Source organism: Colletotrichum fructicola, assembly GCF_000319635.2.
Source record: "Colletotrichum fructicola Nara gc5 chromosome Unknown KSG_Nara_v1_contig08, whole genome shotgun sequence".
NCBI lineage: Eukaryota > Fungi > Ascomycota > Sordariomycetes > Glomerellales > Glomerellaceae > Colletotrichum > Colletotrichum fructicola.
In genome coordinates this window covers 434720-447601 of record NW_027094058.1, presented here as the reverse complement: position 1 = coordinate 447601, position 12882 = coordinate 434720, and the positions used below count along the sequence as shown (strand labels likewise).

The 12882-nt window shown below is 51.0% G+C and overlaps 3 protein-coding genes across 3 annotated transcripts; 2 read left to right on the top strand and 1 right to left on the bottom strand.

Moving 5' to 3' along the window:
• Positions 1–2357: 2357 nt before the first annotated feature.
• Positions 2358–4502, top strand: PUT3-0 (Proline utilization trans-activator; the record flags this gene model as incomplete). The annotated part of the gene is made up of 6 exons (XM_032027721.2): positions 2358–2451; positions 2518–3059; positions 3118–3242; positions 3295–3443; positions 3504–3715; positions 3768–4502. The coding sequence occupies 6 exons, from the start codon at positions 2358–2360 to the stop codon at positions 4500–4502; spliced, it is 1857 nt and encodes a 618-aa protein (XP_031875953.2).
• Positions 4503–6444: 1942 nt separating this feature from the next.
• Positions 6445–8890, bottom strand: CGGC5_v013136 (Vegetative incompatibility protein HET-E-1; the record flags this gene model as incomplete). The annotated part of the gene is made up of 3 exons (XM_032027720.1): positions 6445–6506; positions 6584–7774; positions 7828–8890. 3 exons carry the CDS (start codon positions 8888–8890, stop codon positions 6445–6447), a joined length of 2316 nt encoding a protein of 771 aa, XP_031875947.1.
• A 1248-nt stretch (positions 8891–10138) lies between these two features.
• CGGC5_v013135 (putative transporter) lies at positions 10139–11772 on the top strand (the record flags this gene model as incomplete). The annotated part of the gene is made up of 3 exons (XM_032027719.1): positions 10139–10319; positions 10380–11083; positions 11131–11772. 3 exons carry the CDS (start codon positions 10139–10141, stop codon positions 11770–11772), a joined length of 1527 nt encoding a protein of 508 aa, XP_031875952.1.
• Positions 11773–12882: the final 1110 nt, after the last annotated feature.

Here is a 12882-nt window from a genome sequence, read left to right as displayed (position 1 = left end):
TTCTCGCCAACTCACTGTCGTCTTTTGGAAAGATGGATTTACTCGCAACGATAAAGACGCTGATGCTGATCCGCAAGATCAGGCCCAAGAACGAGAGGCGCCGCAGCATTCCAGAAACGAAGGCCACGCATAGATATGTCGACCCTCCGAGTGACGTACCACAGAGATATTCTGCTCATACAATCGTCAAGACTACCAAGTATGCGGAGGATCGTCATGTCTCTACCGTCTATTCATTGGCCGGCCATACTCCGATAAAAATGGGCAAGAGGTGGGATCAAGGCAAATTTCAGCCCGCCGTCGACGTTTTAATGGTCGAGGATAAAGACAAGGCAGCGATTAACGGAAAAGCTCCATTTACTTGTCAAAAGATTACAATACAGCATCCCGCCTTGATAGAGATCTTGGGACTGATACTGGAGAACGAAGGCTTCCATCTTGACGACAATGGCCCTATCGTTTTTTATTCACCCTTCCGCCCATTGTACTTCTGCTACGAGGAGATAGTTGGGCTGTGCGAAAGTACGAATGATGACTCGTTGAAGGTGTATCTGGAAAACCTACTTACTACGCTTAACGACATACTAGGAGAGACGAGGAAGCAATCACACCAACTCAAAGCCAGAGGGCTAGTCAACTTCGATCTCGCATGGACCTATTTCCCCAACGGTACTATGGTACGCAGCAGCGACTGCAACACCAAAATGGTCTTCAGGGTTGTGGGTACTTCGTACAAGAAGTCGGAATCTGGCACAGACCTTGTCATCTACGGTGAAGCGCTCAGATTCGATGGAGTCCTTCGTCTGGATGGTCCACGAGATTTCCATCCATGAGTTCTCCGGAAACAAGCCAATTCGTGGACTGGAATGCTATCCAACCGAGTTTCACCACGACCCGAAAATGTGCGCCGACGTTTGCTGGAGAGGGCCAAAAAGGGGCTGGGCCTCGGCGTGGAGTGCTGCACATACAAAGGCAACGCGATTGCTGACATGGACGAGGTGAAGCGCAATGTCGACGGGCGCATTGTGATGGATGTCGATGGACTCAATAAGCATCAGATAAAGTCGAGGCAACGACAGTGAATGTCAGCGATACGCGAATCGACCGATGAAACCGCACACAAATGAGCAAGACAACAAGGACAGTACACCTTAGGAAGAAGGAGCAGAACAATCACAAAAGAGGGCCATGATTGAGGGCTTTGCTTGGAGGAATGAGTTATCGCGGCTAAAATGAAGAGAGATCAAGAACGTCGGCAGAATGACCAGGACAAATTGCGAATACGACAATGAGGTGATAGACCTGGAGAGACTCGAGACAAGCATTCGAGCAACTATTTCGGAAGTCACACAGCTTGACGACTCCTTGGATGTTGATAAAATGAACGATGAAAGGATGGATGAACACTCCACATTTGGCATACGTAGTAGGAGTATTAGTTTGAGTGGTCCGCAATTGCTCCTTATTTGCGTTACCAGATTTGAAAAACAAGAAAAATAGAACTTAGAGATTCATGGCAAATATGCATCCTTGGCTATGTGAGTCTCTCTAGCGAAGGCTCATGACGTCGCGCATCTTCCCAGAGGGGGAATTTCCCAAAGCTCGTAGCCCCTACCAGCCCCAATTTTTAGCGCCTCTAAGCTTTCCGCCCCACTGCTCGCGACTGCGACATCGTCCCATCGACAACAGTCCCACGGATGCGTCTCCCTTTCACACAAAAACAAACCACAACACCCGCTTCCCCAGACTGATCCGAACTGCAATCACTCCTTGGCGCGGCGGAGCTTGAGGAAGCCTGCCAAACATGAACGTCGACTCGGAGCCGACGCCCCGACGAGGAACCCGCAAACCGTCCAGCCCGCCCGCCAGTGCCCCGGCCGCGAGACGCTTTCGTTCGGCTTCTCAAGCCGAGGCTGCTCGCACGTCCAATGCGTGCCAAATCTGCCGCGACAAGAAGGTAAAGTGCTCGGGGCAACGGCCATGCAAGTATTGTGCGAAGCGCGGGCTGAATTGTGTGTTTGCGGCGTCGGAGAAGAGGAAGCTGTATTCCGTCTCGTAGGTCCCATTCTCCTACTCCCATACCCGATCAAATATGAGGCGCTTCGATAAGAGACTATGCTGATTTGAAACTTGAACGAATTAGACAAGTCAGGGAACTTGAAGATAAAGTCGCCTTCTATGAACGACAAAACCGAGAAAAGTCCGCCCCGGGAACGGCATCACCACAGCCGGCATCGCCTGGGTGGCATATGCCTCCAGACGAGGCGGCGGAAACGCCTCATGTCGCGCGTGGGGGTCCGCAAGAGGACACTTGCATCTCAGTGAGCTTGCTTTCTCCAGAAGATCTCCGCCCTTCAATGTCTCAGCCCACGTTCTCCCCCACGTTTGAGAGGATACGCGCCGTGGAGGTCTTGCCCGCGCCCACGTCCTCACCAGCGCGAACTGCAAGGGGTGAGTGGACCTATCACAATTGTCCATTTGCACAACTCGTCGACCCTCGGATACTGACTCCGACAGCCATTGCTCCCGAATCAGCCCTTTCCTCGTCCGAAACGTTCGGCTCCGAAATCAAGACGCTTCTTGTTTCTCGCTCGAACCCGGGCTCCGCTGCGAGTCCGTCAACGAACACTGGCGTGACTCCACTCCCGCACATTGATCGTCGCGGCTTACTTGAGGCTATTGGTCCTTGGCCCACGGAAGAGGAGGCGCATGCAATGTTGGACACTGTCGTTTTCAATGTTGGCATCTCGCAGCAATTATTTGATGTCCGAGCATTCTCGGATAACCTCGCCGTGTTGTACCAAGAAACCAGCACAAATGTGAGGCTTACTGAGATCTGGATTGTGGAAGCCCTTTTGGTATTTGCTGTGGGTAGGCTACTCCAAAGTAGGGATGATGAAAATGGGGATCTTCCAGGGACGAGGTTCTTTCAGGAGGCGGTCAAGCGGACTCCTTTGCTGAGTGATTTGAGGAAGCATGGTATCGTTGGAGTCGAGGTGATGGCTTTGACAGCTCTTTACCTCCAAATCGCGGACCGGAAAGATGATGCCTACTTGCACGTGAGTTGACGAAACATTGGGCTTCACAGATACGATGACTAACAATGGGCCGTCGTAGTCTAACACCGCGCTGAGGCTCGCCATCAGTCATGGCATGCACAGGGCAAACTCAGCGCCATGTCTCAGGCGGTCAGATAACGTGCATCGTAATAGGCTTTGGTGGTCTATCTACATGCAGGAAAGGTATGTCCCAACTGTGAGTTGAATGGAGATTGGTTGGCTGAGAATGCCTTAGGAGATTATGTGCAGCTGGCGGATATCCCATGTCCATCGAAGACTACGCCATCACCACAGCCCCGCCATACGAAATTTTCGGCTTTCCGTCGGCAACAGCATTAGGTGTCAACGTCAAGACAGCGAGATTGACTGGGAAAATCACCTCAAGTATATACTTCTGAAGCCAGGCAGGAAGGAGTCAGGGTCTCAGTACTAACGAGTCGGTAGCCATCCACTCTCAGAAAGACGATCCCGAGACTATGTTCATCAACAATGTCCAGAATATTCTTCACTCACTCTACGAGGTCGAGAAGACGATGCCGTCTGAGTATTTTATGGAGATCAGGCCAGCAGGCGTACTAGTCGCTGGTCGTCCGTTCATGGACGCACCAACCACAACTTCAAGGACTAGTTCGAGTTTGTATACATCTGTTTATATGGTGAGATATCTTGACACACGTGGACAGGTAAATATCTGACTGACTTTGCCAGGCGGTCATACATACCGTCAGACCCATTCTACTGTATATGGCCCGTAACAGCCGAGACCCAGAACGCGAAGACGCTCGGAACGAAGTCAGCCCAGCTTTAGTACGACTTGCTGAGATATGTGTTGAGACAGCTAGTAAGACTCTCGTCATTCTCCAGGAACTCCGAAAGAAAGAGATTCTGGCAAAGAACGCTTTTCATGATCTGGATGCTACCTTCTCAGTGGGGTACATCTTCGTGCTAGTCGAGGCTATCAACCCGGGGAAGAATCTGGGTTTCAAGGGAATTGACGGGTCCAGATCTATCCTGAGATATCTAGTCGGTCTGGGGAACCGTGCAGCGGCGAATCGGCTCGCTGAGCTGGACCAGATGTGTGTGCACCTAGCGTTACCTGTGCAGCATGGTACTGGGCAAACACCCCAGCAGTCATTGACGGACATGTTGGCAAAGCCTTTCTCGTTTGAGAGCGGCTATGGGGTTGTTGAACAGACTATAGCTTCACTCAATGCCATGGAGAGACCGCGTTCGCGATCCGGAGATGTGGACGGGGCTCAGGCCTGTGGTGAGGATGATCAGCAGAGCTTTGGATTCAGCGGCGCGGACTTAGCTAGCATTCCGTTGGAAGGGGAGAATAGCCTATACTGGGTGTATCATACGCCTGGCTTCTCGTTCACAGGGGTTGAGCAGACGGATTGGGAGGCATTAGAGAACCAGATCTCGTGGGGAAACCAGTCGTGAGACTCATCTATATTCGACTTCCGGGTTCGTCGTAGCATGTGCCCAATCGTGGCTTGAGTACCAAGGTAGAGATGATAGGCGAGAACGGCCTCGACTCAATTCGAGTTAGTTACAGCGTACGGGCATCGGCTGCACCTGTATCTGTTTGCCTCTACATAAGTTTGATAGCCATGAGAAATTAGGTTCTTGTACGAGCTACCTTGCACCATATCAAACGACAAGACGTGTTAATCAACTTAAGATCTGAAGCCAGCTATGATGGTGATCATGCGTTGCTAGGAATTTTAGGGTCTGAGAAACACACATTCTATCCCCTACTTCTGGATCTCCAAAACGCCTAGTACCTTTCATACGGGTTAATTTCATCCCAACCATTCTCTCGGAGCAGGCCAATGATATTTTCTCCGTGAGGGTTTTTTCTCGCTGCTAAGGTAACCTCCTCTGTAATCTCAACCATGGCTCCGTACCCTTTCAGGAGGAATGCCATTGGCCCTATGTGTCGATTCGAAGCTGCAGCCACGATAACTTCTTCCGTGATTTTGACATCGCTGTTACCCCGGTTTAGCAACAAAGCCAAACTGTCTCCTGAATGCCACCTCATCGCTGCCGTTATGAGGGTTTCCTGCGTAAGCATTACCTCGCCGCCATACCTGTCGAGCAAGAGGGCCATTATTTGCGATCCTTGATACCAATTTCCAGCTGCGGCTTGAATGAGCTCACTTGTCAATTCAAGGCAAGCTTCGTACTTCTCCAATAAGAAGTTCATCTGAGCCTCGAATCCGCATGCGGCTACAACCACGAAAATCCCTTGCGTGATCTCAACTTCATCTCCACGGTTCTCTAGTAATAAACCCATGGCTTGTTCATCACACGAACGATTCATGACTGTGTTTGTAATCATCTGTAGTGTGACCTCGATCTCGTGTCCACGCTCCTCCAGAAGTATTGACAGCACCTTTATGTTCTCCGTAGCTTTCTCGATAACTGCTGGCGTAACACTGAAACTATCTCCGTACTCTTCCAGAAATAGAGTGATGATCCGGTATCCACAGTCAGGGTTACCAGCTGCGACTTCTGCTACTCTCCCCGAAATATCTAATTCATCCTCACACCTTTCTAGGAGTAAGGAGATAATCTTGTCCCCACAGCCCATATTACTTGCTGCGATCTCCAGCAATTCCTCTGTAATATCAACTTTTTCCCTGCACCTGTCTAACAGGAAAGCGATGATATCGTCTCCACCGATATTATTCACAGCTGCAGCGATCATTACTTCCCCGCTGATCTCGACCTCGTCCCGCGCGTGTTCTATCAGCAAGGCAATAGGTTGCCTATCATCGCCATCTCCTGCTGCGGCTATGATGACTTCTTGGGTAATCGGATCTCCTCTGTGTACCAAAAGACATTCTGCCACTTCTAAACGTCTTTCAATGATACCGACTTCAAGGGCCATTGAAAAGCGTTCACCGTCAATGTCCCAACCAGCGCCACACATAATGAGTAATTTGACAAGTGGGAGATGGCCCGCTGCAGCTGCAGCTTCGATAGCTGTATCATAGAAACCCCCTTCTGAGTCAACTTCAATGTTTTCCTTCTCAAGCATATGCGCCACCACCTCAAACAAGCCTAGATAGCTTGCAAGAGTTAAATCTGTGCAGTTCCGCAAATGCATGTCTTCCTCTTCGTATGAGGTTTGGTCGTGCATGTACCAAGCCCACTTTGGTGCTTTTTTGATGATGTACGGCACAGCCTACGAGCAGCTTCACAGAATTTGTCTCTTTTCCCGCTTTCCTGTGAGTTGAAGTGTAGCACCCAATTGTGAGCAGCGTATGCCACAAAAGGGGTTTTCCAACCGTAGACATCATGATCCATGGCTTCGACGTAACGCAGTGACAGAAGACGAATGCAAGATACGAACAAGTTGCCATGTGCGGAAAACATGTCAAAAGTACCCTGCCAAGTGCTTGACAGTCCAGATGTTGTTGTGAGAAACTCTCGGGCCGTCTGGTGAATGAACGAAACTTTCTCGTTAAAGACACTGACAAAAAGACCACAAAGATTCTTCACTGTAACCTTCAAACGTTCGCGAGGCCATAGATCGTCCTCGAATTCGTCTTGGTTCATGAAATCCTTTGCCTGTAATGTCAGGGCCCAATTGATCTCGTCGAGTGTCAAAGGTCGTGTGGCAGCAAGAATAATGTTGAAAAGATATCTCGCTTGCTTCTCATTCTTGTCGTCCTGGATACGGCTTAAAATCTTCTCGTAAGCATCGTCTACTGAAGATGGAAGACGAGAAAGTAGCATGTGAACACTTGAGGGCTTGCCGTGTGCACTTGGATTTTCATCAATAATGCTGAGTGTTAGATGAAGCCAGAGATAGGTTCGGTTCTCCATAGCTTTCAGCTTTTTTGAGATTGCCCGGCGATGCTTTTCGTGGAAGTCTCGGCCAAACTCGTTGACCTTGTGGTCAATGACGAGGTCAATCTCGTGACGAATCTCTTCGGACTTATCATCACCATCCAGCCGGATATATGATTTTGTAATCGCCATCCTCTCAAAGGACATCTCCAGATCGTCATATGGCCGGCTTGTGATAAGAAGTTTGAGCCTCGACGACATGGCACGCTTCTGCTCGCCATAATAGAATGATTCGAGCACCTCGAAGATGTCTTCACGGCCTTCCTTGCGGCATTCGTCCAAGGCGTCTATGACACAGACAATTTCCCTGGATTCGGGTTGACTTGCACAAGCTATTAATATCTCCCAGAGTTGTTTAAAGTTGTTTCGAAGGCTGGCTCCATAGTTTTTATAAGCATGGTCTGCATGGAAAACGAGAGACTCATACTGATCTCTAGTGAAGACCTGATGCAAGATTGAGGAGAGTGCGTCATAACTGTTGATGCGTCTTTCGTCGCCGTCCTTGAAAAAGAAGTAGCAAACCGTTGTGCTAGTTGGATTTGTCGACAGTAGGCCATCATCTATCAGAGTCCGTGCCAACACAGATTTCCCACAACCAGGGCCGGCAGAAACCCAGATGATGCTCGATGTGGTGCTTTCAAGCCATTCTCGATATCTTTGGTCCTTAAGAAACCACTCGCATGTTCCCGGGACTCTTTTAGGATTGAAGTTCTTGTGTGTTTCATGGTCTGCGGCAAGCAACTCGAGTAACTTCCTACGACTCTTCTCAAGCGCTGGATCGCGTCCGGTAGCACTTTGGATGTTTGATACGGCTTCAGTACTTGACACGACGTCGGATCTTTTAGCATGCTTCGCTAAAAACCTCAATTTATCAGTAATCGTTCTATACTTCAGGTCGGTTGCTTACATTGCGGCGGACAATCTATGCACGGGAATGCTTCCAGAATTGCTTTCGATGCCGCGGCTGCTCTCGCCGCAGCAAAATTCTGATATTTCTTGTTCTTGTGGCTGTCTGCGTAGTCACAGGCCGCTTTGGCAACAATGCACGGGAAATGGTCCCAAATGCCAGCCCCCTCCATCTCAAACGCGACAAGGCCTTGCTCCCCGGCAATGTGGTCGCGATCTAGCCCGGACTTCATCACGGTATCGCCCGATCCTAGCCGTCCAACCACAATGCGAAGTTCGTGAGCCCTGTCATCACATACCAAGTCCAGGAATTTTCTTTTTCGGTGGCGAGGCCTAGACAAGAGTCGGGAGGAATCGCACTGAAGTTCATCGCACGAAGCCTGTTGAGCAGCTTCGCACGCTCCGAGTTCCGTGCACTCGCAGTACCGAGAACCATAGTGCCTGTGGAGATACCCTGGCTCGAAAAGGCGATCCTCCGCCTCGGAAGGGCGTTGGTAGAGATTTCCTTTGTGGAATGTCTTTTCCTGAATCTCCTCCAGTATTTCGTTCGTTCGGCGCTGCAAATTGTCGCGCCCCGAATTCGTTTCGAAGACAGCAGTGAGAGAGCGAACGCTCTCATGGGGCCTTCCGAGGCTGTCCTCGATTGTATCTTTTGTAACGAACCTGTCGGCATACCGGCGTCCCAGGTCGTATTGCACGATGCACCTGCTTATAATCACATCCCCAAGCAGAAGCTCTGTATCGGTACCGACACCGGGTACTCCTCCGCATATCCCAGACAGAATAGCTAGCTTGATCTCAGTGTAGCTCGATCGAAGGCTGACAGCTGCGCTTGCTGCATTGACCTTGCCCATTCCCGAAAGCAAGAGTAGGACGGCGTTGCGATTTGCGATCCGGCCAACGGTGTATTTGTTGTAATCCCCAGGTGCGTTCCCAAGCTGGACTTCAGCCCCATCCCATATCTCGTCGAAGGCAAAGATAACGGCATCGTATTCGCAGCTGACAGCACAGATTATTGCGATCTGGAAGTCTTCGCGTCGGAGGCCTCGAGATTGGGTAGCCATGGTGACTGACCCATCGGAAGTTCGTCACGGAAGGAGGCCTTTTTCGATGGGCTCTATCAACGAACACCTCGAAGACGAAGGAAAATGGTCAATAATAATCGAAAGTGTGAAAGAGGGGTTGTCTTGGCGCGCAGCCTGATTTTGCGTCTGGCAAGAAATCAGGCTGGCGCTTCACCAGTGAAAGCCACTGGTCATTGGACGATGACGGGGTATTGTCCCACAACAATCCTAATAGCCAACTCATCTGACTACCTAGGCTACCAAACGTCCTATGTTTATTTCCGGTTTCCCGTTGCATTGAGTCCGGATTGGAAGCTCGCGAATGCCAAGCTACCTCAGCCTGAGATATTTGGCACAGGTAAACCCATTTTCTGCACAAAATAACGGTCCTTGAATTCACAATGAACAATTGAATGTAAAGTATTTCATTGTAGCGCGGGTTCACTGGTCCGTAGCCACTCGCCTGTTTTTTTTTTTGTGCTCGGTACCAGACGACTTCGCAAATCCATCGCCAAAATATCCGGCGGCGGCATGTGAGTGTCTGGCAACTAAGCATAGCTTCCGGTGAGCTCTTTCTCAAATCGGTTGTTGAGTGGAGCGTGGGTATCTGCACGAATGGTTGACAATCATTTGCTTCCTAACTCTCAAGTTGCCCCCCTTCTACTCTTTACTCAGAATTAATGTATCTGTTTAACATTAGTCGCTTCGCGGAGTGTACGTGAGTGGCTGGGCCAAGTGATCCCCTTCAAGTTATAGACTGATGCATTGCCATCAGTGTGGTCTAGGTATGAGCACCGCCTCGGATGTTGTCACCGAAAGAGCCACGCGCCAGGGATTTGTTTCGGCTTCAACAAGCGGCACCTGTCCCAGAACGTCCTTCTGACTTACCCCAGAGACAGAGAGCAACTAAGACTCGTGCCAATTCTTGGCTAGCGCCGTGGTCGCGGCTACTTCCCCGGATGTGCGGAGAGACCTGGGGCAGCCCCCCGCGTTGCACAGGTCCGGGGTTTAGGGGTCTCTGAGCATACCAAGTTGCCGTTTTGTCTATGACCCGTTCGACAACTTCATCAGGTATATAACAGGTCCAGCTCTATCAAACTCAGAGTTTTGGTCTTCACACCTCCCAGGTTCCGTTGGTGAGGACGTCATTAAAACTCTCCCAAAGCCGCGCACCTTGAAATCCACATCCCACCGAATCAGCCAACCTTTTGGAACGCACAACTTTGAACCTTCAATTTGAACAACACAATGTCAACCAAGCCGGACGATGCACAGCTCGCCCCAACGGCTGAGGAGCTTGAGATGACGAAGAAACAAGATGAAGAGCACGTCGCGTTTGAGCAAATCAGCCCTGAAGAGGAGCGCGCTCTCGTGCGGAAGCTCGACAGAGTTCTGATGCCTCTGATGGCTTTTGTCTATTTCTTCCAATGTACTATCCCTATCAACAACCACCCTCTGCATCAAATATGCTAACCTCATCTCGAATCAGACCTCGACAAACAATCCATCAACTACGCCTCCGTCTTCGGCCTCCGCAAAGACCTCCGCCTCACAGGGCAAGATTTCTCCTGGGTCATCTCCCTCTTCTACTTCGGCCAGCTCTGCTCCGAGTACCCCGCCGCCTACCTCATGTCCCGGCTGCCCATCACCCTCTTCGTCGGGGTAACAATCATCATCTGGGGCGGTGTCGAAATGACGCTCGGCGCCACCCGCGACTTCCACACCCTCGCCGCCGCGCGCTTCTTCCTCGGCTTCGCGGAGGGCGCCGTCTCCCCGGCCTTCATCATCATCACGTCCAACTGGTACCGCCGCCGCGAGCACCCGATCCGCGTGGCCACGTGGGTGTCCATGTCGGGCGTAAGCCAGATCCTCGGCGCGCTGATGATGTACGGCATCGGCGGCGCGAAGGAGATGGTTATTGAGAAGTGGAGGGCGATGTTTTTGCTTCGTGGAGGGTTGACGGCGGCGTGTGGTGTGGTGTTTTGCGTGATGATGCCGAGGGATACGACGACGGCGTGGTTTTTGAATGAGAGGGAGAGGAAGGTGGCGACGTTGCGGTTGGCGGTTGATCGTGGCACGAGGGATCGGGCGGAGTTTAATTCGAAGCAGATGATAGAGGCGCTGAAGCAGCCGATGGTGTGGATGTATTTCATGATGGCGCTTTGTATCACGTTGACGACGCCAATTCTTAAGGTAAGTTTTGCGAATTTTCCGTAAGAGCTGTGGCTGACTTTGAACAGTTCTCATCGCTTGTCGTCAACGGATTTGGATACTCGCCCTTCCAGACCATGCTGGTAGGCCTCCCTGGCGGTGCCATTAGCTTCGTAACGATCTGGGTGGCCGCCCTTGTGCCAAGGTTCTTCCCCGGCACCCGAGTGTACACCTCCATGGGCCTGTGCCTGGTCCCTTTGCTAGGTTCTACGATGCTGCTCGCGTTTCCGGCGAAAGGCTACGAATGGGGCATCGTGGCGAGCACTTGGCTCGCCGCCTGCTGCAGCTCGCTCCTCAGCTCATCGGCGGCTATGATGGCGTCGAACGTCAAGGGCAACACCAAGAAGAGCGTGGTTAGTGCGGGCTTCTTCATCGTGTACTGCATCGGATGCATCGTCTCCCCGCAGGCGTGGACCGAGTCCGACGCGCCAAGGTACACCAAGGGCTGTATCCTCAGTATCGCCAGCTGGGTCGCGTTAATCGTGACGTATGCGGTGTACGGGTTCGCGATCAAGAAGGAGAATGCCAAGAGAGATAGACGTGCGGGTGAGGGCCGTTATGAGTACATGGTTGGCGGACATGATGGAGGCGAACAGGCGGTGCAGATGGGCGTCGCTGTTGATTCGGACTTGACAGACGTGCAGGACAAGGCGTTCAGGTACAACCTGTAAACTCCTTGAGGCACCCTTGAGCAAGAATACGGCGACCCCATGTTAAGACAGTTTCTCTATGGGAGGGACTGACTAGCAATGATTCCGCGAGACGTTTACAAATACAAGCTTTTGTATCAAGCTATTTTCCTAGTCTTTTGGTGTTTTCCAAATTATGTTAAATGTGGTTCTCGGCGGAGGCATGTTCTCGCGTTGTATTTGATCGACAAGGCGGCAGGACATATGTTATTGACGCTTTATATGAAGGGAACTCAACAAGTGATACTACCTTATGTATCCGAATTGCAGGCTGGACAACAATGACGCCTTGGCGCAGACGTGACGAACATCTTCAGCGTCGCGGTCAAGTGTGTTGATCACAACAAGTCGTCGAATCGGATCCATCCGATGCAGGCACGAAAAAGTAAGCGTCGGATGTTGCGGCCGAAACCCATTTTTGACCAAGAACGTGCTGAGGCCCCGCTGATGATTGGTGACTAAGATGCAAAAACTCCACCGCGTACAAACGATTTACCGAAGATAAACAACAACAGGGGCGATCAGCTTAGGGGTCGGAGGGTAAGAAGCCGTCTGGCCGGGTAAGGGATGAGTAAGAGAAGCCGAAAACCCCTGCAGGTCGGCGGGCATGAAGACGGGGCGGTACGTACCCTGGCTCCGGCCGCTGTCAAAATCTCGGAAGCGAAAGGGCGATTGGCCAATGACGCAACGTCTTTTGAAAGCAGGGACCAGCCGGCGCCACGGAACTTCCGATTTCTTCCCACAACGGCGGGCTGCTTTAAGGAAATTCGACCTTGTTAAAGCAAACAGAAAGAGAGAATAGTAGTAGAAGAAGCAAATGGTATCTGTAGATGATGATCTTTAATGATGGAAAAGTAGTAGAGTTAGTTCATGAAATGATAGACGCTGTATTTGTGGTCACAAGGACCTTCTAAGCTTGGCAAAGCTATGTTTAGCAGGGTCACAAGGTCCCAAAACAGTTCAGGTAGGAAGGAGCTACCCCCAGTAAAGCGGCGGCGCATTCTGTCACCCGTCACGGCAGAGCTCTTTGCCCAATTTTGCCTCGCCAATTTTGCTTCGTTTCCGGACCCTCTCGTTCGCAACACAGTCATC